The sequence below is a fragment of the Nomascus leucogenys genome, chromosome 8 (genome assembly GCF_006542625.1).
Source record: "Nomascus leucogenys isolate Asia chromosome 8, Asia_NLE_v1, whole genome shotgun sequence".
Taxonomy (NCBI): Eukaryota; Metazoa; Chordata; class Mammalia; order Primates; family Hylobatidae; genus Nomascus; species Nomascus leucogenys.
In genome coordinates, this window is record NC_044388.1 from 106612524 (window position 1) to 106638074 (window position 25551).

At 49.6% G+C, this 25551-nt stretch overlaps 1 protein-coding gene across 2 annotated transcripts in view; it reads left to right on the forward strand.

Annotated features, from left to right (window-relative positions):
- The window catches only part of ASS1 (argininosuccinate synthase 1), a 52516-nt gene extending 38296 nt beyond the window's left edge, over positions 1 to 14220 (forward strand). For both annotated transcript variants that reach the window (XM_030818038.1, XM_030818039.1), the window contains 4 exons: positions 4768 to 4899; positions 8649 to 8805; positions 12467 to 12532; positions 13924 to 14220. In XM_030818038.1, the coding sequence (XP_030673898.1) occupies positions 4768 to 4899; positions 8649 to 8805; positions 12467 to 12532; positions 13924 to 13969 (401 nt within the window). In that variant the 3' untranslated portion in view covers positions 13970 to 14220. The remainder of the gene's footprint in view (positions 1 to 4767; positions 4900 to 8648; positions 8806 to 12466; positions 12533 to 13923) is intronic.
- Positions 14221 to 25551: the final 11331 nt, after the last annotated feature.

Here is a 25551-nt window from a genome sequence, read left to right on the forward strand (position 1 = left end):
AAAGTAGACACTTGGAGATGCTGTGCGTGTCACTCCAAAGATGTCTGTTGTCTCTTCCACGGCAACACAGAGGCTCAGCTGTCATTTGCTCCTTCTCTCTGCGCAGTGGTTTGTATGCCAACTGTCAAAAGCCCCAAATCCATAGTCTTTTAGCATCAGGTTTCTGTCACTTTTTTTTTTTTCCAGAAGAAACACACAGAAATCATCTGTACCCCCTACCCCTGTGGAGAGGAGAGGGAAGAGCTTTAAAATGCACACACACACAACACACACACACACGCGTGCACGCGAGTCAGTGGCAACCTAAAAACAAGCTTTTTGATCCATCACAATTAACTTTAACACCTTCGAAGAAAAGGAGCAGCAATATTAATTGTGCGCTGGTGCGTGTTGTGGCTGCAGACTTTCCCCTTGCCCACGAGCCCTCCGGAGGCTGCCTGGGAGGGTGGCAGCCAGGAAGCCGGTGCTGGGGGCTCAGGAAGAGGGGGGTTCTGCCTGGCCTCTGCCCACCAGACACTCTCTGCTCCCGGTGGCACTGGCCTCATTTTCCTGGGGACACCTGTGATGGGCCAGTAGCTGGAGGACCTTGGGCAAGTCACAGCTCTTCCTCGAGCCCTGAGCCCACCTGCGCCCTCCCCTCTCTGGACTGATGGCAGGCGATGCTGTGGCCTCGAGTGTTCTCGAGACAAGACCGTCAGTAAGCAGGGCACACCTGGAGGATGCTCTGAACACTTACCTTTGGGATAGGTCCCAAAGGAAGTTGGAATGTCAGAGCAGCAGGAACTTGCAGCCTTCTTGTTTTCCAGATGGGTTGCCTGGGTCTAAGAGAGGGGGCTGAGACCGGCCAAAGTCACACAGCAAAGCCAAGCTGGACACTTTCTGTAAAGCATGGTTGTAGGACTCCTGGTGCCCAGCTCCAGCCCTGTAAATATAGTTTGGACTGCCCCACAGTTGGCCCAGCTGAGGACAGAAAAGCAGGGAGGCGGGCGTAGGTATCTAGGAGTTAAAAATGAGGAGGGCTCCTGCTACTGGCCTGCCCAGGATGGCACTATTATGACTCTGTGGCCAGTGTAAGGATGGGCTTTGCAAGTTTCTGGAATTTTCCAAAATGTACCCAAACTAATCACTAGAAGGCCTGTTTCCAACCCAGTATGTATCGAGTTCTACTATGTGCCAGGATGGGAGGACCAGCAGGACTTTGTCAGTGTCGTGCTCTTGGTGGCTCTTGGGCAACTGCGTTATTTCTGGTCATAAGCTTTCTAGGCTAATTGAAAACTGGCTCCTTGAACACTATCGTGTTATCTGCCATTTTGGAGCAGAGATTTCCCGTTTCTGCACACACTGGGCTTTCTGAACACACTGCTGAACCATTCCCCTTTCTGGTGGTTTTCTTCGTGCTGTCATGTTTGTTTGGGGTCGTCATGTTTTGTTTTTCTTTCAGACAGGGTCTTGCTCTGTCACCGAGGCTGTAGTGCGATGGTACAATCACAACTCACTGCAGCCTCAACCTCCTGGGCTCCAGCAATCCTCCCACCTAGCCTACACCACCACACCCAGCTAATTTACCATTTTTTTGTAGAGACGGGGTCTCCCTACATTGCCCGGGTTGGTCTTGAACTCCTGGGCTGAAACGATCCTCCCACCTTGGCCTCCCAAGTAGCTGGGACCACAGGCACATGCCGCCACACCCAGCTACTTTTTTTAAGTTTTTGGTAGAGATGAGGTCTCACTACGTTGCCCAGGCTGGTCTTGAACTCAGCTCAAGCAATCCTCCCGCCTTGGCCTCCCAAAGTTCTGGGATTACAGGTGTGAGCCCCCGCACACCTGGCCTGTGCTAAGTTCTATGTCCCTGTTCTCCAGGCTGTCTATAATGACTTTTCTCAGTCATTCCTGTTTCTGCCGCCATCAGCCTTTTTACCCCTTCCTGGTTTGTGGCTCTGCGCTGCTCTGCAGAAAATGATGACGGGCCCATTTGAACTGTGTTTACAAGAGTCACGGTGAGGCCTGAGGAACTCCCGAGGGATTTGAGGGCTTGGATCTCTGCATAAACTTGGAGAGAGGCCATTTCCTAATCAGAGGTCACAACTAGATTCAGACAGTGGAGATGCCGAAGGCTGCAGCCCCCACCAATGAAGCGGGGTGGGCTCTTTCATAGCACACGATACTCATATTTGCACCTGGCTGATCTGAGGGGCTTTCACGAGCATGTCACCTGACACCAGTATATCAGGGGTTTACAGATGAGAGAACTAAGCCCCCAGAGAGGTTCCCTTCCACCCGGGAACACGGAGCCATGGTGAGAACCAAGCTTTTCCTCCACAGCAACAGTCCGGACTTGGGCTTTTTCTCTCACCCTCTGGTTAGCAGTTGATCACCTTGCCAAAGGCCCTTCGAGGCCACCTGGAGCCGATGGGAGACCCCGGTGCTGGGCCCATTCCCCCTCCAGTTGGCTGGGTGGTATTAGGCAAGCCACCCCCCTCCCCAGGCCTCAGGTTCTCATTTGTAAAACTGGTGTGTGAGACTAGATTTAAGGCGAGTCCAGAGTTTGCAGAGGGGCCTCTGTTCCTCCCAGCACAGCCTCTGCCATCTCTTCTATATGCTGGGCTTCTGCCGCAGGCTGTTTGAATATTAGGTTGGCAGCTAACAGTCGGGAGAACACGGTACCGGATTGATCCTAATGCAAGCTCTGACATTCTTGTGATTCTAAGACTTAAAGATCAAAGACTGGAGGAGTTCTCCAAGGAGGAAACTTCTGGTTAGTGCACGAGGGCTCAGCAGACTCAGCCTCCCCAGATCCCCAGTGGGCTTCAGAGTCAAAGCCAATATCCTTCATGGTTTAAAAAAAAAAAAAAAAATTTAAATTGTGGTAAAATACATGTAACATAAAATGAACCATTTAAAATGCGCAAGTGTGCCGCTCAACGGCATCAGGTCCCTTCCCAGGGCTGTGCCGCTGTGACTGCCGCCCACCCCCAGAACATTTTCATTTCGCAAAGCTGAGACTCTGGCCCCATGAAACACTCCCCATTTTCCCTCCTCCAGCCACTGGCAGCCACCATTTCTGGCTGTATGACTTTTGACAACTTGAGGGACCTCCCACGAGTGGAACATACAGTGTTTGTTTTTGTGCCTGGTCTTTGTCACTTAGCGTCACGGCCTTATGTTGATGCTGTGGCATGTGTCAGGATTTCCTTTTTTTTTTTTTTAGACGGAGTCTTGCTTTGTCACCCAGGCTGGAGTGCAGTGGTGTGAAATCAGCTCACTGCAACCTCTGCCTCCCAGGCTCCAGTGATCCTCCTGCCTCAGCCTCCCAAGTAGCTGGGGCTACAGGCATGCACCACCATGCCTGGCTAATTTTTGTTGTATTTTTAGTAGAGACGGGGGTTTCACCGTGTTGGCCAGGCTGGTCTTGAACTCCTGACCTCAGGTGATCCACCTGCCTCGGCCTCCCAAAGTGCTAGAATTATTACAGGCATGAACCACTGCGCCCAGCCCCCTTCCTTCTTAAGGCTGAATAATATCCCATCGTATGGATGGACCGCATTTTGCTTCTTCACTCATCCCTCGATGGACACCTAGGTTGCTTCCGCCTCTTGGCTATTGTGATTAATGCTTCTATGAACATGAGTGTACAAATCCTTTCTGGGTTTTTTTCAAGCAGCCACTGTAGAAAGATGTTAGTAAATTCCCAGGATAACTAAGAACCTGCCCCTTTAGTGATGTAACGTATGGTGGAAGAAAGGAAGCTCTGGGGGTAGAATCCATGGAGATGGGGGAGCTATGGCCCCTGCGCCACCCAGACAGCAGCTGCAGGGCGGGCTTGCCCAAGGCCAGCTCTGAAGTTGACGCGAGAGGTCGCACTCCTGGGGCAAGAGGGGGCCTGGGCTGTGTGGTATGGGCAGTCCTGCCTCTTGGTGCCCCACTGTCCTCCAATGCAGTAGGACCTTCCCCGAGACCCAGCTCAGCCCAAGGCCAGGCACTTCTGTGTCACTCGGAGATCATCTGTTCCAAGCAGGTTGTTTTCCAAATGGAGGGACTGGGCCTGAGGTTACAAGAGGGCACCTGAGCAATCCCCTCTCCTCTGACCTTCCAGGGTTGGGCCTCCATGGCCAGGTGACTTACAGGGCAGCAGACAGCACTGGTGAGGGACTCGGGGGCCTGCATTCAGTTCCCAGCTCCACCTAGAGCAAGTCCCTTCCCCTCTTGGACTCAGTTTCCCCATCTGTACAGTGGGGTCAGCCTAGGTGATTGCCCAAGCCCTCTGCCACCCCAGTGCCCTCTGGAGAGACCTGGCCGCAGGGGCCCCACGGGCTGAAGGTGGCATGTGTGTACACATGTGTACATGTATGTGCATAGCCGTCCCCCTCCCCTGGCTCCCTGGTGGAAGGGAGGAAGGGATATTTGGGGCTCTGGGCTCTGCCGTAGTCGCTTTAATTACAGGCTTTCAACCTCGGGCCGGTGGGCACACATGGGGAGGGAGGGGTTGCTGCTCCGAAACCCTGTCATTTTCTAGCGTCTGGGGCCCCTTCAAAGGGGGCATCTAGACATTTTCTCCACAAGCCGCAGAGTGGACTGTCGTGGCCCCAGCATGAACATAATGACAGATGCATTTTGCAGCAAGCTGGGAGTGAATGGGTCCGACCGGCTTGTCTCCTGTCAGACGAGTCATTATTACTATTATTTTTTTTTTGTCATTTGCTGACAGTTTGGGTTTCATGCGTTTCTCTCTTTTTTCTCCCTTTTCCCCCTGCCTGGAAAAATGGCTAGGTATCTACGAGACCCCAGCAGGCACCATCCTTTACCACGCTCATTTAGACATCGAGGCCTTCACCATGGACCGGGAAGTGCGCAAAATCAAACAAGGCCTGGGCTTGAAATTTGCTGAGCTGGTGTATACTGGTGCGTAAGACTCTACGGCTGCCCCCTCTAACTGCCCCACAAGGGATCCCAAATCACCGTCAGGCTCTCGGGCCTGGCCCTCCCCTCCGTATCAGCACCTTCCTCCCCTGCTACCCACTGCCATCCTCGTGTGAGACCCTAAAAGGTGCAGGCCGAAGGGGGTTGAGGGAAAGTGCAGGGCATGAGGGAGCAAGGGGATGCTAGAACCTGCCTTGACATGGGGTGTGTCCAGGGAGATGCACTGGCTTCTCAAGGTGTCCGGCAGCTTCCACTGCCTATAGTTTGCATGACTCCAGCACGTGCCAGGCACTGGGTACTGTGCGGTGACGGGCATCACCCCACATGGTCCTCACAACTTTCCCAGGAGGTCTGCAGCTCCCTGTACACGAGGAAACTGAGGCTCAGAAGGAAAGCATAAAACCAGAAGTGGCCTAGCTGGGTCTGACCCCCAAGTCAGGCTGTCTCCAGGCAGAACCTGGACCTACTCCATGAACTTGACGAGAGGCTCCCCGGACCAGAAACTCAGCCCCAGACCCCAGTACTGCAGGAGCCAGATCTTGACCATGAAACTACCGGGGTGGCCACAGGGCCTGAGCCCTGTCACACACCCAGCCCATGTGTGGAAGGACCAGTGGGTGACATGAGCACCTGACGGGGGGGTGTCCCCGTTTTGCAGGTGAGGAGCCTGGGTTTCCATGCCTTGGAATCCAGGCCTCCTGACTCCAAAATCCAACCCTCATGTGGTGTAACAGAGGTCCCCAAACTACAGTCCCTGGGTCAAATCCAGCCTGTCACCTGTTTTTGTTCAGCCCGTGAGCTAAGAATAGTTTTTACATTTTTATTTAATTTATTTGAGACGGACTTTCGTGCTTGTTGCCCAGGCTGGAGTGCAATGGTGCAATCTTGGCTCACTACAACCTCCGCCTCCCTGGTTCAAGCGATTCTCCTGCCTGAGCCTGCAGAGTGACTGGGATTACAGGCAGGCGCCACCATGCCTGGCTAGTTTTTGTATTTTTAGTAGAGATGGGGTTTCACCATGTTGGCCAGGCTGGTCTCGAACTCCTGATCTCAGGTGATCTGCCTGCCTTGTCCTCCCAAAGTGCTAGGATTACAGGCATGAGCCGCTGCGTCTGGCCAGTTTTTACATTTTTAAATGGTTGGGAGGAAAAAAAATTTTTGTAAATGCTATTTCATGACAAATTATGTAAAATTCAAGTGTTGCCGGGCACGGCGGCTCACGCCAGGTGAGGTGGCTGTTTCTGTATTGTCTGTGGCTCCCCTGGAGCGGCAAGGGTAGGTTAAGCCATTTTGAGAGAGACTGTAGGACCCAAAGAGCCTAAAATACTGACTCTCTGGCCCTTCCCACCCCCCTCCATAACATACACATAGCCCTGATTTGGGGCATTAAACAGCTGCCCTGAGCTGTGGGAGGACAGGCTGCTGCCTGAGACTGACCCTCACATCTGCCGGGGCCTGGACGTCAGGGGACCCATGCAAAGTTAGTATTAGTTAATCTAACAGCTACCTGGGCTAAGCTCTTCTCCCCTCGCCTCCATTTATCCAGCAATAAAATGGGTATAATGTGCAACTCACACAGAATTGCTCCAGTTAGAAAGGATCGCATGTGTTTGGCTGGGCCTAGCAGCATGGGGGAGGGGTCCCTCTCCAGCTCAGCCCTAAGCCCCACCCACAGTGATCTGCAGGTCTAGGGGGTGCAGGGTCTCCCCCGATGCAGCTTGTGCCAGGCTCGCTGTCCCCCAACCAAGGCTGGGTCTGCTGGGAAAAGAAATCTGAGCAGAAGACCCCCATGGGGCAGAGAGAGAAAATTCTGAGATAAAGCCCAGGCCAGTTGCTCCCACAGAGATCTCTGTCCTATCTCTGGCTCCATCTCCTGCCTGTCTTCTGGCCTGGAAACTTAACGGGCTAATTATCCCAGCTCCGTCAGAAAGATGGCCAAGCCCAGGACACCAGGGCATGGGGGGCTGGGAGAACATCAGTGGCCCCCTCCACAAGGGTCTCGGGGTGTGTCGGAAAAAGCCCTGGGCCAGAGTTAGGAGTGCTTCATCAGACCTGGGCTCTTCTACAATCTTGCTGTGTGGCCTTGGACAGGCTCTTTCCCTCTCTGGGCCTCTCTCCCTGTGTACAGTGAGGTCTGGCACAGAGCGTGGTGTTCAAACTGCAAATGCAAAACGCTTTGCGCTCTGTGCATTCCCTCACTGCATCCACACAACCTCTGGTTAGTAATGTTTTCTCACTGTGCAAATGAGGAAACCGAGGCACAGGGAAGTTACATCACTTGTCCAGGTGTGGCTGGGATGTGGACTCAAAGGGTGGGACACTGAAGAGCAAGGACTCAACCTCTACTCTCTGTGCTTGGCCCTCCCCCGCCTCTGCAAGCCCCAGGACCCCATCCCAGAGGCCTGTCCCCTTTCCCACGGAGGGCCTCAGCAGGTGCCCTCAGGGGCCTGGGCCTCCCACAATAGCCGCAGCCCCTGGGCTGACCCAGCCCTTTATCAGGGCAGGAGATCATGCGCCATCTGGCCCCGCAGCTGCCCAGGTGGGCTCACCTTCCAGGCTCCATTTCAGGAAACTCTAGCCTTGCCCTGTCCCCTCCCCCCGCCATGGCCTGCCTGCCTGCCCCTTGGTCCCAGCCTCCATCAGCAGAGGCTAGAGAGAGGCCCGGGGCAGACTGGGGTCTGAGCGCTACCCCTCCCTGGCCTTTAGGGCTCTGGGGGAGAGGGCAGGGAACATGTTTCTCAGGCACCTCCTGCCCCCACCTACACACCAAGGGATGTTCCGGCCATAGAGAAAGCTCCAAGTTTATCATAGGAAGCAGAGTTGTTACAACTTGGGCAAACACAAGTCAAATGGAGGCTCCCCACTTCCAGCCTGTGTGATCCTGGAGAAGTTTCTTAACTTCTCTGAGCCTCCCTTCCTCACCCAGAAAGGGGAGAGGCTAAGAGAGTTTCTCTCAGAGTGCTGCCTATGAGGATTCAGGGAGCTAGCCCAGATCAAAGCCTGAATGCAGTGCTGCTTATCTATGCAGAAATAGTCTATCTGCCCAGGAAAACAGTAGCAGGTGCAGAAAACAGCTCACTGATTCCAAGGGGCCTGCCCACCCCAAGGGGTGGGTTCCGGCCAGGACTCCAGTTCACAGTAGCCCCTAAGGCCGGTGCTGCTCAGTGCTAGGGGCTCCACATGAAATATTACTGTGACATCCCCACTCAACAGATGGGGAAACAGAGGCACAGAGAGGGGAAGGCTATGCATGGCCATGGTCTGAACCACTGCCCAGCTGCCTGCACTGGACACCCATATCACCAAGCCCCAGGCAGCACGTGCCTCTGAGTCCTGTCTGAGGTCTTCTGCCTCCCCCAGAAGATTAGAGCCTCCGTTGGGCCAGGGATGGGGTCCCTTTACCACTGTGTCCCCAGTTGCTGGCCTGTGGCACTTCCTGAATGCCTATGGCATGAAGCAGTGGGTCACTTCCCTCCTCCTGACCCTTAAGGAAATAACCTACGTGGTCACCTCCTTACCCACAGGCCCTTTGCAAGGTTAGAGGGCAGGGCTATGAAAGCATGGTCCTCAACTCAGCCACTGGCAAGCACACATTGTGCCAGACTCACGGGAGGCAGTTATGGTCTGCATGGCGGGGTAAACCACAGGGCACCCTTCCTGTGCCCCAGGTCTCCCTGTGTCCTCACGGTGCAGGAGGCGTCCCTAGTGGTATCCCATTTTCCTCCCTGTAGGTTTCTGGCACAGCCCTGAGTGTGAATTTGTCCGCCACTGCATTGCCAAGTCCCAGGAGCGAGTGGAAGGGAAGGTGCAGGTGTCCGTCCTCAAGGGTCAGGTGTACATCCTCGGCCGGGAGTCCCCACTGTCTCTCTACAACGAGGAGCTGGTGAGGTAGGTGCCCCACACCTCATTCTGACTCCCACTTGGGCACAGAGCCTGTCTTTTGACTGGATCCTCAAGACATCTGTGCCTGAGCACGTCAGGCACCATGCAGAGCACAGAGCAGTGGTCACAGAGGATACAGACACCACTATGCTCCCGTGGAACTCACAGGCTAGCTGGGAGAAAGGCATGGATCAAACCATCACCAGAATGTAGAATTAGACAAGGTGGCAGTGGGCTGTGAGGAATGCAGGATAGTCTGGCTGGGTATAATAACTGGGATTGGCTAGGAGGGGTGGTGCATGCCTGTAATTTCAGCTACTCAGGAGGCTGAGGTGGGAGGATTGCTTGAGCCCAGTTCAAGACCAGCCTGGGCAACATAGTGAGACCTCATCTCTACTAAAAATAAAAAAATTAGCTAAGCATGGTGGCATGTGCTTGTGGTCCCAACTACTTGGGAGGCTGAGGTGGGAGCGTCTCTTGAGGCTGGGAGATCAAGGGCGCATTGAGCCATGATCATGCCACTGCACGCCAGCCTGGGCAACAGAGCAAAACCCTGTCTCAAAAAATAAATACATAAAATATTAGCCAGGCGTGGTGGCATGCACCTGTAGTCCCAGCTACTCAGGAGGCTGAGGCAGGAGGATCACTTGAGGCCAGGAGTTGGAGGCTGTAGTGAGCCAGGATCGCACCACTGCACTCTAACCTTAGTAACAAAGCTAGGCACTGTCTCTTAAAAAAAAAAAAAAAAAAAAAAAAAAAAAAAAAAAAAGGAAACACAAGTGGAACCATGAGGAGATTTCTCACTGATGGACCAGGCAGAAGGTGGCCAAGGAGGAGCCCCTGGAGGGGCAGGAGGGCCCTGGTGAGCCAGGGCAAAGGTGGCAGGTAACGATTGGCCACTCCTGTGTCCGCCCCGTGGATGAGAGTGACCTGCACCAAGGGACGAGGTGTCACCTCCAGAGGTCACCTGGCCAAACTAGAGATGGGGCAGGCCCCTGTGGGACAGACAGCCCCCACTAGACGTGGGTCCCCCAAGGCCCAGCTTAGCTCAGGCTAAGACCAGCCCCTCCCTCCTGGAGGCTGGTTGGGAATTAAAGTACGAGTCTTGTTTGGCAGTCAATATTATTTTTTTCTTTCCCTTCTCCTTGCCATGTTGAGTTTCTCCCCCCTTCAATCTTTCTAAACACTTTATAAGCCATAAATACAACTGAGTCAGTTTAGATCAGTCGGGGTAAATGTCAAATTATCTTCTCTCTTTCTCTCTCTGGCTCTTTCTTCCCTCCCCCTCCAAATCAACAGCCTCTAATAATCTTTCCAACCCTTCATTAAGCCTTACAGTCTCACTCAGGGAGATTAAATGAATAAAGTAAAAAGGGAAAGGGGAAAAAAAGAGAGAAAAGCAGGAGCATTTATTCTCACTGTGTTTCCGACCATTTCCCTTTTCTTTTTGATTTCTACATCGCTGACTTGAAAGCCCTTGAGTGACAGCGTCACAGGGACCAGCGAGGAAGCCGTGAGAGGTAGCAGAACTGGAAATGCCGCGGCACAGTAGGTAGAAAGTAACGTAATTATAGAGCAGGTCAGAGCCACTCGAATGAGCACAAATAAAAGCACAGAGGTTTTCTGCAGACCGTCAGGGGAGGTAAAAAAAAAAAAAAATCATTGTAAACTCTTTTTCCACCTCCCCCCTCACTTCAAACCACAATTTTAAAAAGAGGTTTTTTAGTTCCTGAAAAACCCCTCTTGGAACTCCCAGCAGCCTCGTGGGACAAGTTTGTCCCTGGATGTGGGCCCTCTTTGCAGGGGCTGCCAGGGCAGTTGGGAAGTTCCCACCTTGGGGAACGGGATGGAGAGAGTTTGTTGTGACTTGTGAGAGATGGAGGTGAAGGGACAGATGGACACGCAGGTGGGGGGATTCTGTGTCCTACGTTCTCCCTGGGTTGAGTACACGGGCCAGTGGGGCTGAGGCTCAGTTTCTAAAACAAGGTCTGTTAAAGGGATCTGAGGAGCTTGGTGGTCTAATTTGGTCTAGCTCTTCCTAAGCACTGACTCTGCACAGAAAGGGGTGGCCAGCAAAAGTCTGGCATCTCCTCCTCTTCCAGGGAATGCAAGCTCCTAGTGGCTTCAGTGCCTGAGCCCTGGAGGGGCCATGGAGGTGTAGAGGAGGGAGGAAGGGAGATCAAGGAGGTGCAGGAGCATGGGAGTGACTTTGCAGAGAGTTCCACGCACCCACTGGCTTCAAGGCCTGGTGAAGGTCAGGACCCGGATCCTGAACAAGTCACTGGGGCCAGGCAGATGCAGAAACCTCATTTGTTCTTGTAAAAAGTCCACAGTCTACAAAGAACCAGTCAGAGGTCCAGCCTCAGGGTCTCAAAGCAGCAGATCCTCCTGCCTCCCAACACCGACACCCGCCCCCCCACCCCTACCTTGAGAACCTTGAGTCAGCTTTGTCCCAAGGCTGGAATTCTGCAGACAAGGGACTGATTCAGAGCAGGACATGACAAGGGACCGCATCCTCTCAGAGGCTGGCCTTGTAGAGTAGGAGGCATCTGAGTCCACGTGTCCTAAGTGCTTAGCACAACCATAATTAATGAAGGCAATGGGTGATTGTTTGCTTATGTCTGGCCCCTCCCTGTGGACACCACTGTTGCTCTTCCTTCCTTGGCACCTGGCCCAGCACCTGGCAGGCAGCAAGGGCTTAATCAATGCCTGAACAAATGAATGAGTGAACGAATAGTGTTAGTACTAATGGGTGCTCACCATGTGCCAGGCACCAGCTACATTATTTCATGTGGGGCCAAATGTGGCACTGAGAGCTAACCACCATCTAACCACCATCACGCATTTCACAAGTGCAAGGCCGAGGCTCTGAGTGCAGGAATACTCGCCTGGGCTCTCTGGCGGCAAGTGGCGGAGCCAGGACGCAAACCCCAGTCGGCCGGCTGGAGTGACTGCCATGGTTAGGAAGGTTTGGAGGAGCAGCTAAGGGTGGAGAGCCCCAAAGCAGAAGGCTGGTGAGTCTGGGAGGTGGAAACTGTAGGGAGGTAAAATCTGCTCTGCTGAGTATACAGCAGCAGTCAACCCAGCATTTTCCATGACACACTGGCGGTGGGTGCCCAGGTTTCAGGATGGATTAGGTAAGGTCTAACTGGTTGAACACATGAGGGGAAAGGTGACTTAGTGGGCCAATCTTGCTGTGAATGCTGGAGGCCTCCCTGCAGCTTGCGAAATGCCTTTGTGCTGTTGCAATTCACACCCCAAGGCCTCCTGAGCCTTCAGGTCACTGGATGCCATCCACACAGTCCCAAGGGCACAGGTGGCTTGGACAAGTTATCCATTTACAGACAGAGTGCTCTGGTTGGTAGGATTTCACAGGGCTAGTTCTGGGGTGGCTGCTCCTAGCCTCCTGCCACATTGTGTAGCAGGGAAGAGGCTGCTGTGTGCTCCACTAGGGCTCTCCGACCTTTGGGTTGGTGCCTGGCCCAGAACAGGGTTCCCTGAGTTGTACAGAAATTAAATGGAAAGCCGACGTGCAGGGAGGGTTTGAACCCACACAGGGGAAATGCCCTGGCATCTGGGAGGTGAGGCTGCTTCTGGCCCCAGCAGTCCTCCCTTCAAGCAGAGGCCAGGGCCAGGCTGAGCTGACAAGCTTCTACTCTCCTTGCAGCATGAACGTGCAGGGTGATTATGAACCAACTGATGCCACCGGGTTCATCAACATCAATTCCCTCAGGTGAGAAGCTCAGGGCCCTGACGGGCCTTCAGAGCCCCCAGGTGTAACGGGTAGGCTTTGACAGCCCCCAGGTGTAAAGGGTAGGCTTTGATAGGACCTTGACTGCTGCCCTGCCCTGCCCTAGACAAACCCCACTTTCCTGTCCATCTGCCCATAGCATCCTCAGAGGCATGCTTTGATAGCTGACAGCAACAGAGGGTCCTAGGCACTGGGGTCCTAGGTTCCTGTGTCCCACCCGGTGCCTCTGATACTTGCCCTCCCCTCCCGCTAAGCCACAGGGACTCCACTATGAGCTCCTTTGCAGGGCAGGTTAAACAAGGAAATAGCGTAAAGGTGGAGAGAAGCCTTTGTTTTCTGTCACCATACCTGAGCCGTAGGTCTAGCTGGAAACCATCCTAGCCACGTGGATCTCCATGGCCCAGGAGGGTGGTGCACGTCATCTGAAGTCACTCAGACCTTTGATCCTCTGTGAGTCACCAGTAAGGGTGTCAGCTGTACCTGCCTCACAGATGCAGTGAAGGTTCAATGAGCCTGTGGAAATCAAGCATGCGGCTCAGGCTTAGACCCTGGCATGCAGAAGAGCCAGGGGCAGTGCCAGCAGCAAGCATTCTCAGCCCAGGGCTGGTGTGCTCAAGGGCAAACAGGGTCATTTGTCACCAGCCGCTAACATAGACTAAGCTGCCCTGGGGCACTCTCCTAGGATGTCTCATTGAATTCTTACACAAACTTTGCAACTACCCGCAAACAGGCTGAGTGGTTAAGTAACTTTCCAAGGGTCACACAGCTAGGAGGTGGTGGAGCTGAGTCCGGAGGGCCTGTCCTGCTGTGGGTTCTCCATCACCAGCTCCCTTCTCATGGGGATTGGAGTCTAGAAGAATATGCAAGTCTGTCTCCTCTTGCTAACAACATGCCAGGGGCACAGAGCCACGATTTTCTCCCAGAGCCAGTCTCTTGTCCCTAGAGGCACCTCATGCCCCGAGAGATGTTGAATCCCACCCATCTGCCCAGGGTCCTCTCCCTTCCCCTCCGTCACCTCCACCTCCCCTGCCTCCTGCGCCCTCTGTTTGTATTTTATGACTCTATAAACCCTTTTAAATGGCCCAGAACAAACAAGGCTTGCATAATGGTCTCTTCATTTCTCCTATTGCCAGTTAAACGCTTTGTCTTCAACAATGACAAACAATGTTTTCCCCCAAGATAAATTAATTACATTATCCCGATTGGAGGGCAGAAGGGGCCAGGGCGGGAGAGGGAACAGAAAAAAAGGCAACTTCACACACATCTTAACAAACAGCTGCCCCAGCCACCCCAATTCTGCCTGAATTAATTGAACCCAGTGTGTGTTGTTATTGTTAATTTACATTTTTCTTTGTTTTGAATCTGGTTTACAGGCTGAAGGAATATCATCGTCTCCAGAGCAAGGTCACTGCCAAATAGACCCCTGTACAATGAGGAGCTGGGGCCTCCTCAATTTGCAGATCCCCCAAGTACAGGCGCTAATTGTTGTGATAATTTGTAATTGTGACTTGTTCTCCCCGGCTGGCAGCGTAGTGGGGCTGCCAGGCCCCAGCTTTGTTCCCTGGTCCCCCTGAAGCCTACAAACGTTGTCATCGAAGGGAAGGGTGGGGGGCAGCTGCGGTGGGGAGCTATAAAATGACAATTAAAAGATACACTAGTCTTTTGTTTCTTTATTTCTAGTGTGTGTGTGTGTGTGTGTGTGTGTGTGTGTAGTTAATTATGGTTTTCTTAGGCCAACCTTTGTGTTTTCGGACCTAAGTGCCGCCGAAGGCCGCTATTTGCCAGACAGCCTGTTAATCTGGCAGTCGACCCCACTCCAGCAAAAACTAGGAATCCAAAAGTGCCGCCTGGGTCAGATCCTAGCCAGCAGCCTAGGAATCTGTTACCAACTGTGGTCCTGTGGCAAATGTCAGGAAACCAAATAAAATTTAGGGGATGCCCTTTGGGGGCATCAACGCACAGCCCTTTCTCTGGAGACTCACAGCCCACAGGGAGCTTCTACAGAGAGCGACCATGAGTGACCCTAGGACACTTACCACAGCTGCATGGCCTAAAGCAGCCTAAATCATGAAGGAGGAGGGAGAGGCCTCAGCAGAGAGGAGAAAAGAGCAAGCCCGGAACTTGGCAGCACTTCTCAGGGTCCACAAACCAGGCCCCAAAGCAGCCATATTTATAGTGTGGATCCGCCCCCCCCCCCCCCCCCTTGGTCATATCTGATTGGACCTTGGATGGACATCTGACTCGAGCTGGCCAATCAGAACCCCCAGGAATTGGGCCTGGGCACGTGGCCGGAAGTGAGGGCTTGTAACACAGGCACTCACCGCTGGGATGCTGTGGACCTGGGTCGCAGAGCAGGTGTGGAAGGAAAGGAGAGGGAAGGGATGGGAAGAGAGGGTGATGGTATTAGCGTCCGTATTTCTATACTGGTGCTTCATGAAAGCTGGTGGCATCTCTTGGCCTGGTTTCCCTGACACCTGATATCATAACGAGTTCAGGACTCCAGCTCAGTGAGAGAGTTTCTGCTCCTTGCAACCAAAAGCATCTTCACGGGGAAGACCTGAGTGCCGCTTGCTCTGTGCTTTGTCCTGGTTCTGAACTCAGAACCTGACCTCAGGGATCGCCTCGCCACTCCGCTGCCTGTGTCCATGAGGGTTTCTCGCAAAAGATGTTTTACCTTTAAAACTTATTTTCCTCTGATTATTAATGTCCGTGGTAATAATAAATGACTCAATATTAGCTTTGTGCCAAACACTTCGCTACACACTTTATTCACATTATCTCATTGAATCTTCAAAACCACACTTGGAGGTGGACACTTTCATCTCCATTACGTAGAGGTAGCAATGAAGCTGCAGATAAATTGACTTGCCAAAAACCACTCAGCTAGCAAGTGACAGAACCAAGAACCAAACCCCGGCCTGGCTGTCCCCAAATCTTGTGCGTTTGTCTTTTTGTTGTTGTTGTTGTTGTTAAGATGGAGTCTCGCTCTGTCACCCAGGCTGGAATGCGGTGGCGCAATCTTGGCTAACTGCAACTTCCGCCTCCCAGGTTCAACCGATTCTCCTGCCTCAGCCTTCTGAGTAACTGGGATTACAGACACCCGCCACCTGGCCTGGCTAATTTTTGTATTTTTAGTAGAGACGGGGTTTCACCATGTTAGTCAGGCTGGTCTTGAACTCCTGACGTCAGGTGATTCACCGGCCTCCCGCCTCCCAGAGTGTTGGGATTACAGGCGTGAGCCACCGCACCTGGCCATTATGTCTTTAACCATAGTGATAAGCTGCATCTTTAAGAAAAGAAATAACTAGCCAGGCATGGTGGCTCTCGCCTGTAATCCCAGCAGTTTGGGAGGCCGAGGCGGGTGGATCATGAGGTCACGAGTTGGAGATCAGCCAGTTTGAGACCAGCCTGGCCTCAGCCTCCCAAAGTGCTGGGATTATAGGCATGAGCCACTACGCCCAGCCACATTTGGTATATTATCAGTCATATTTTGTCTTTTTCTTTTCTTTTTTTGTTTTTTGGCTAAACATCCTATAATGCACATATATGTTTTCCTATGCTTACAATATTTTTGCAGTTATTTAGGCTAAAGTATAAATGCTTTATATTTTATAGTTATAAATGTATACCTTATACTTTAAAGTATAAACTTTATATATTTATGCTTTAATGTATATACTTTGCACCCTATTTTTAAAATTTTAACATATCATAAATGCTTTCCTATAACATTAAAAACTCAATCCTTAAGCCTGGGCGCAGTGGTTCATGCCTATAATCCCAGCACTTTGGGAGGCCGAGATGGGCGGATCGCTTGAGTGCAGGAGTTTAAGACCAGCCTGACCAACATAGCGAGATCCCATCTCCATAAAATAAGTAAATAAATAAATAAATTTTAAAAACTCCTTAAACATTTTTAGCAATTACATAATGTTTTGTTACATTGATACTCCTTAACTTAACCTTTCCCCATTTATATATTTAATTCTTTCCATATTCTAAATTATTTTTCTGCCTTTTGTTGAATTTATCTTTTATATTTTAAATAAATAGAGATGGAGTCTCACTATGTTGCCCAGGCTGGTCTCAAACTCCTGGGCTCAAGTGATCCACCTGCCTCAGCCTCCCAAAGTGCTGGGATTACAGGCATGAGCCACCATCCCCAGCCCTTTTGTTGAATTTAATGGAATGTTTTTAATAATTGGTTATTAGCTATACTTAATTATTATTGCTTTTTTAGTAGCCTTTCTGAGAGTTATTTTATATATCTTTAACTTACCACAGTCTACCTTCAATTAATAGTATGCCACCTCGAGTGTAACATAAGAACTTTGTAACAGTACGAGCCTAGAATATTTCACTTTATGCTTTTGTTGTCATAGATATGCTACAAAATCCCATAATACATTGCTATTATTTTTGCTTTAGACAGTCAAATATCACTTTTAAAAGATTAAAAATAAAAATAAAAAATAAAAGATTTTAAAAGATGAAAAATAATGGTGGGCCATGCCTATAATCCTAGCACTTTGGGAGGCCAAGGTAGGAGGATTGCTTAAGCCCAGGTATTCAAGACCAGCCTGGGCAACATAGGGAGACCCCCATCTTTACAAAAAATTTTACAATTAGCCAAGTGTGGTAGCACATGCCTGTGGTTCCAGCTACTCAGGAGACTGAGGTGGGAGGATCGCATGAGCCTGGGAGGTAGAGACTGCAGTGAGGTGTGATCACAGCACTGTACCCTGGCCTGGGCAACATCTCAAGACTCCGACTCAAAAAATAAAAACAAACAGCTGAGATTGCACCACTGCACTCCAGCCTGGGCAACAGAATGAGACTCGGCCTCAAAAAATCATAATAAAAATAAATAAAGATTAAAAATAAGAAAACAGTTGATCTTATATTTATCCATATATTTCTTTTTCTGATGCCCTTCATTCCATTGAATAGATCAAAGTTTATATATATATATATATATCATTTTCCTTCTGTTGAAGAACTTTTAAAAGTATTTCTTCTAGTGCAGTGATTAATTCTTTCCGGTTTTTTTTTTTTTTTTTTTTTTTTTTTTGAGGCAGAAGCTCACTCTGTTACCCAGGCTGGAGTGCAGTGGCGTGATCTTTGCTCACCCCAACCTCTGCCTCTCGGGTTCAAGCGATTCTCCTGCCCCAGCCTCCCGAGTAGCTGGGATTACAGGCGCCCACCACCATGCTGGCTTATTTTTGTATTTTTTAGTAGTGATGGAGTTTCACCATTTGGCCAGGCTGGTATTAAACTCCTGACCTTAAACGGCCCACCCGCCTCAGCCTCTCAAAGTGCTGGGATTATAGGCATGAGCCACCCCACCAGGCCCAGCTTTTATTTCTTTGAAAAAATTTTATTAACATTTACAAGTAGGTCCTTGCTCCATTTTGAGTTCATTACTGTGTAGGTTGTGATCCAGGATCAAAGTTTATTTTTTTGAAAATACTGATGTTTTGCTATCCCAGCACCATTTCTTAAAAAGTCTTTTTCCTATTATATTACCTTAGCATCTTTGTCAAAAATCAATTGATTAGGCCGGGCGTGGTGACTCACGCCTGTAATCCCAGCACTTTGGGAGGCCAAGGTGCTTGAGGTCAAGAGTTAGAGACCAGCCTGGCAACATGGCGAAGCCCCGTCTCTACTAAAAATACAAAAATTAGCCGGGTGTGGTGGCGCACAACTGTAATGCCAGCTACTCCAGAGGCTGAGGCATGAGAATCGCTTGAACCCGGGAGGCAGAGGTTGCAGTGAGTTGAGATTGCACCACTGCACTCAAGCCTGGGCAAAAGAGCAAGATTCTGTCTCAAAAAAATTAAAAATAAACAACCAGATCTTGTGTGACCTCATTACTGTGATTAATTTTTTTGCATATGTGTATATATATATATATCTCTCAAAATTGGGAGTTGAATTTTGTCAAATGTTTCTCAACATCCTTTGAGATGTTTTCTCCTGTATTCTGTTAATACAATGCATTACATTAATTGATTTTTGAATGTTAAACCAATTTTACATTCACAGGAAAAATACCATTTGGTATTGCTGGATTTAGTTTGCTAAAATTTTGTCCGAGATTTTTTGTGTCTATATTCATGTGGGATGTGGATCTGTAGTTCTCTTGTGGTTCTTTGGTTTTTGTGTCAGGGAGAGAGTGGCCCCCCAAAAAATACATTCAGAAGTATCTCTCCACCTCCTCTGTTTTCTAAAACAGCTTTTTTGTAGGATTGGTAATATTCTTTCATAAATATTTCATAGAATTCACCAGTGGAAGGCCAGGCATGGTAATTCATGTCTGTAATCCCAGCACTTTGGGAGGCTGAGGTGGGAGGATTGCTTGAGCCCAGGAGTTCAAGACAATCCTGGGCAACATAGCAAGACCCCCATCTCTGCAAGGAAACAGGAAAAGGAAAAAGAATTCACCAGTGAACCATCTGAGCCTGGAATTTTGTATGTGTATTTTTATTTATTTATTTTTTCCTTGAGACGGAGTCTTGCTCTTGTCTCCCAGTCTGGAGTGCAATGGCATGATCTTGGCTCACTGCAACCTCTGCCTCCCGGGTTCAAATGATTCTCCTGCCTCAACCTCCAAGTAGCTGGGATTACAGGCACCTGCCACCATGCCCAGCTAATTTTTTGTACTTTTAGTAGAGACAGGGTTTCACCATGTTGGCCAGGCTTGTCTCAAACTCCTGGCCTCAGGTGATCCACCCATCTTGGCCTCCCAAAGTGCTGGGATTACAGGCATGAGCCACTGTGCCCAGCCTGAAGCTTTTAAAAAATAAATTTGGCCAGGTGCAGTGGCTCACGCCTGTAATTCCAGCACTTTGGGAGGCCAAGGTGGGCAGATCACTTGAGTCCAGGTGCTCAAGACCAGCCTGGCCAACATGGCGAAACCCCATCTCTACTAAAAATACAAAAATTAGTCAAGTGTGGTGGTGCATGCCTGCAATCTCAGCTACTTGGGAGGCTGAGGTTGCAGTGAGTTGAGATTCTGCCAGTGCAGACTCTGTCTCAAATAAAATAAAATAGAATAAAAAATTCAGTTTCTTTGATTTATGTAAGGCTATTTGTCTATTTACTCTTGGATCAACTTTGGTAATTTGTATCTTTTGAGGGATTTAACCATTTCATCTAGGTTTTCAATTTTACTAGCAGAAAGTTTTTTAAATAATTTTCCTGACCTCACGTGATCCACCTGCCTAGGCCTCCCAAAGTGCTGGGATTACAGGCGTGAGCCACCGCGCCCGGCCAGTGATTCTTATATTCAGTGAAGTCTGTCTACTCTGGCTGGGGGAAACTCAAAACAATTCTCAGTCCTGTATGAGATTCTCAGTAATTTCTTTTCCCTCAAAAGTTGCTCTTGGCCGGGCACGATGGCTCACACCTGTAATCCCCCAGCACTTTGGGAGGCCAAGGCGGGCAGATCATGAGGTCAGGAGTTCGAGACCAGGCTGGCCAACATGATGTAATCCCGTCTCCACTAAAATTACAAAAATTAGCCAGGCGTGGTGGTGTGCGCCTATAATCCCAGCTTCTCCGGAGGCTGATGCAGAAGTATTGCTTGAACCTGGGAGGTGGAGGTTGCAGTGAGCCGAGATCATGCCACTGCACTCCAGCCTGGCCAACAGAGCAAGACTCCATCTTGGGGGAAAAAAAAAAAGTTGCTCTTGTCTGGTCTCATGGGATTTTACTCTATACGTGAGGAGACTGGCATCCACCAAAGACTCAAATGGACACTTAACAGATTGCTGGAGGTCTTTCTCCTGTAGTGCCTTCCATGCTGGTTGTCAGTCCCACAGATTTCAGCTGTGTCGGCTTCCCCAAACCCCATCTGTCTTCTCAGCTTGGCATGATCACTGGACTCTGTGTCTCCTCCCTATTGTGCAGTTTTGGAATTACCTCCAAGCAGAAAGCTAGGTGATGATAGGGCTTGCCTTGTTAGTTTCCCTTTTCTCAGGAATCACAGCCCTGTGCTACCTGTTGTTGAATGTCTGAAAATAGTTGTTCCTTCTGTTTTGTACAATTATCTGTTGTTTACAGTGGGAGTATAATTCTGGACCACCTCAGTCCTTTGTGGACAGAAATGAAAGTTGATTTTTTTTTTTTTCTGAGACAGAGTCTTGCTCTGTTACTCAGGCTAGAGTGCACTGTGATCTCAGCTCACTGAAACCTCAAAATCCAGGGCTCAAGTCATCCCCCCAACCTCAGCCTCCTAAGTAGCTGGGACTGCAGGCATGTACCATTACACCTAGCTAATTTTTGTATTTTTCATAGAGACATGAAAAACAGCTCACTGCAACCTCCATCTCCCGGGTTCAAGCAATTCTTGTGCCTCAGCCACCTGAGTAGCTGGGATTACAAGCACACACCACCATGCCCAGCTAAGTTTTGTATTTTTAGCAGAGACAGGTTTTGCCATATTGCCCAGATGGTCTCAGACTCGTGGCCTCAAGTGATCTACCCGCCTTGTTGCACAGACTGGTCTTAAACTCCTGTGCTCAAGCGATCCCCACATCTTGGCTTCTCAAAGTGCTGGGATTACAGGCATGAGCCACTGCACCTGGCCTGATGTTTTTCAATATAACAGTAATATAATCTAAATGCCTATAGGCCAGCCTGGCCTGAGATCACAATTAATATCTTGCAAACATGAACCATGTAGTTTCTCATCCTAACATTCCACCCCTCACTGGCTCCCATCTCACCCAACATAAAACCCGAAGTCCTTACTACAGCCAGCACCAACTGCCAGACATGAAAGTGAGACCACACGGGAACTTCCCTCCGCAGACGAGCCTGACAGCAGCTGCCTGAATCATCCCACATGAGACTAGCAAAAGAACTGCCTAGGCTGCTCACCTATAGGCTCGTGAGAAAGAATAAATAAGGTTTTATTTTTATTATTATTATTTTGTTTTTATTTCAATAGTTTTTGGGGTACAGGGTTATTGCTTACATGGATAAGTTCTTTAGTGGTGATTTATGAGATTTTAGTGTACCATTACCTGAACAGTGTACATTGCAGCCAATGTAGGCACTAAGTTTTATGGTTGTTTATGATGCAGCAACAGATAATTGATGCATTTATTATGGCCTACCAGCCCTTTCATGATCTGGCTCCCACCTACTTTCCTTCCTTCCCTCCTTCCTGCTCCCTCTCACTCTGCTACAGCCCACTGTCTTCAAAAAATCCAAGCTCCACCTGGAACATCTTCTCCCAAATAGCCACAAGACTCACTCATTACAGCCCCAATGTGGCATTGACCATAACTTTGTCCTGCCTCCCTCTTCACAGCACATACCACCACCAAACATATGCATTGGTTTGCTTTGTATATCTAATAATTTTTTATTGAATGTTGGACATTGTTGAGTATCTCTCCCATTAGATAGGAAGCTCCATTTGGGCAGAGACCATGTCTGCCTTATTCGCAGCTGTGTACCAGATGCTAAAACCATGCCTGGTCCAAAACAGGTATTCCCAATTAATATTTGTTGAATGAGTTGAATATTCATCCTCACGTGGGCTCAGAACCCCACTTGAGAAGCGTCAGGAATACATACTTCCTCCCCTGCTCCAGGAGCCCATAAAATGGTGCCTAGGCATTCAGAAGCTATTCCAATCCAATCCTCATGCCACAGCCCAGGGCCCGCCCTCATTCACCTCTTTGTCCCTCCTGTCACTCCTCTCCAGTCACTGCCTACACTCTTGACATGCTGTTGCCCCCGCTGTCAACACAACTGACCCCAGCTCCACTGAGAAGTGGATAGGAAACCACCACCTTAGGGAAGCTACGGTAGGTTTGCTTGGACACAGAGATGTTAGAGCTCTTAGCTCTTCATGTATGCAGCCCCTCTACACCTGGGCATGCCCGTGTAGCCAAATGATCTTGATTGGTGATAGTTTCAACAAACAGCCTCCAGCTGTCACCAGAACCACCTTGTCCTCCAGCTCTCATATCCTATTGCAGGGATTAGCTTATTAGGACTGACTCTGCCTTCTCTCAGAGTAAATTCTGTCTTTGGTAGACCCTCGATCCTCCTACCCCCTGGCTATAAGGCTTCCATGGAGTTGCCCCCAGACTGCCACTGAAGACTGGGTATGTCTGAATCCAGGTCACTCCCAACATTGAAAATCTTTTCTAGGAATGTCCTTAGTCCTCAAGTCAATCTAGAAATACAGATCAATACTAGGGTGTAAATAGGACTGTTGCTATCTCACAACCATTGTTTAGTAGTTGTTTATGATGCAGCAACTTATCCATGTAAGCAATAACCATGTACCCCAAAAACTATGGAAATAAAAATAAAATAATAATTAAAATAAAACCTTAGTTATTCTTTCTCAGTGTCCAAATAGAATAACATTGAAAATTAAAGACTCAGAAAAATAATTACATTTTTTGTTTTGTTTTGTTTTTTTGAAACAGAATCTCACTCTGCTGCCCAGGCTGGAGTGCAGTGGCATTAACCTGGCTCACTGCAACCTCCACCTCCCGGGTTCAAGCAATTGTTGTGCCTCAGCCACCTGAGTAGTTGGGATTACAGGCGCACACCACCATGCCTGGCTAATTTTTCTATTTTTAGCAGAGACAGGTTTTGCCATATAGCCCAGGATGGTCTCAAACTCCTGGCCTCAAATGATCCACCAGCCTCAGCCTCCCAAAGTGCTGGGATTACAGGCGTGAGCCACCATGGCTGGCCCAGAAAAAAATTTTTATTTCTGATTCCAACATCTTTATCAAAATGTTTTGGTTAATATTCAGATGCATTTCCTGCCAGTCATTCTTTCATATGCACATTTGTTTATGGGCATGTCTGTTTACACTGTGTACCTGTGCATTTGGTTTTTTTGTTTTTTTGGGTTTTTTTTTTTGAGACAGAGTCTCGCTCTGTCACCCAGGCTGGAGTGCAGCAGCGCAATCTCGGCTCACTGCAGCCTCCGCCTCCCAGGTTCAAGCGATTCTCCCACCTCAGCCTCCCAAGTAGCTGGGATTACAGGCACATCTCACCACACCTGGCTAATTTTTATATTTTTAGTAGAGACGGGGTTTCACCATGTTGGTCAGGCTGGTCTCAAACTGCTGGCCTCGTGATCCACCTGCCTCAGCCTCCCAAAGTGCTGGGATTATAGGCGTGAGTCACCACGCCTGGCCCCTGTGCATTTGTTTCATTTAACATAATAGTAGAATTAATTTTCCACATTGTTGATAGACTCTGAAACCAACTTGAATTGTACACTTAAAATTGGCCTATTTTGTGTGATGTGTAAGTCACACATCAATAAAGCTGTTAAAAGCCAGGCTCAATGGCTCACCTCTGCAGTCCCAGTGCTTTGCGAGGTAGAGGCAGCAGGATTGCTTGAGGCCAGGAGTTTGAGACCAGCCTGGGCAACATAGTGCACACTCATCGCTGCCAGAAAAAAAAAAAAAAAAAAAAAAAAAAAGAAAGCCAAGTATGGTGACTCACACCTGTAATCCCAGCAGTTTGGGAGGCCAAGGCAGGTGGATCACTTGAGGTCAGGAGTTCAAGACCAAGCTAGCCAACATGGTGAAACCCTGTCTCTACTAAAAATTACAAAAATTAGCAGGGTGTGGTGGCACGCACCTGTAATCCCAGCTACTTGGGAGGCTGAAGCAAAAGAATCACTTGAACCAGGGAGGCAGACGTTGCAGTGAGCCGAGGTCATGCCACTACACTCCAGCCTGGGCAACAGAGGAAGACTCCATCTCAAAAAAAAAAAAAAAAAGAAAAAAGAAAAGAAAAAAAGAAAAATTACCTGGGTGTGGTGATGCACAACTGTAGTCCCTACTGAGGAGGCTGAGACAGGGGGTTTGCTTGAGCCCAGGAGATTAAGGCTGTGGTGATCACACCACTGGACTCCAGCCTTAGTGACAGACGAAGACCCCCTCTCAAATAAATGGACAAATAAATCTGTTAAAAAGAAATATATGTATATTTTTGAGACAGGGTCTCACTCTATCACCCAGGCTGGAGTCCAGTGGTACCATCACAGCTCACTGAAGCCTCATGCTCCTGGTCTCAACTGATTCTCCCATCTCAGCCTCCTGAGTAGTGGGATCTACAGGTGTGTGTCACCACACCCAGCTAACCTTTTTTTTTTTTTTTTTCCCCCAGTAGAGATGGGTTTTCACTATGTTGCCCAGGCTGGTCTCAAACTCCTGGGCTCAAGCAATCCCCTCACCTTGGCCTCCCAAAGTCCTGGTATTACAGGGGTGAGCCACCATACCCTGCCAAAAACATAAATAAATAATTTTTTAATATAAGCGAGAGAAAGATGGCCAATGTTAAAGAAAGGCATTGAGAAGAGTTTGGGCTAGCAAAGTGCTGGGCTGGAGCAGAAGCGAGAGGAGAGGAGGCATCTGGGCAGAGTGGAGCCAAGGATCCTCCAAGGCAACTGTGGGCAAGGCAGCTGGGATGAGGGAAGGGGCAGGATGCTGGACAGGCAGGTTGGCCTTTAAGGAAGGTGACATGGGGTGCAGAGTGAAAGGGGAGAGCCCCAGCTCAGGGACCAGACTTAGGTTACACATATTAAATCCTGGTTCCTTCCTCTTTCACGGTGAGAATTTGGGTCAGGACTTTACCTTCTTGAACCTCAGTTTCTCCATCTGTAGGATGGGATTGTAATGGCCCTTCCTTACAGGGCTATTGGAGGTTCCAGGAGGCCCACAGTGGGCCATCAGGAACGGGAGCCTAGTCTCGGTCACTATTCCACAGGGCTTTCCACGGCATTAGGGAAGCTGGTCAAGACAAATAACTGCCTGATTGGCCAGGCGTGGTGGCTCACACCTGTAATCCCAGTACTTTCGGAGGCTGAGGTGGGCAGATCACCTGAGGTCAGGAGTTCGAGACCACCCTGGCCAACATGGCAAAACCCTGTCTCTACTAAAAATATAAAATTAACTGGGCATGGTGGCAGGTGCCTGTAATCCCAGCTACTCTGGAGGCTAAGGCAA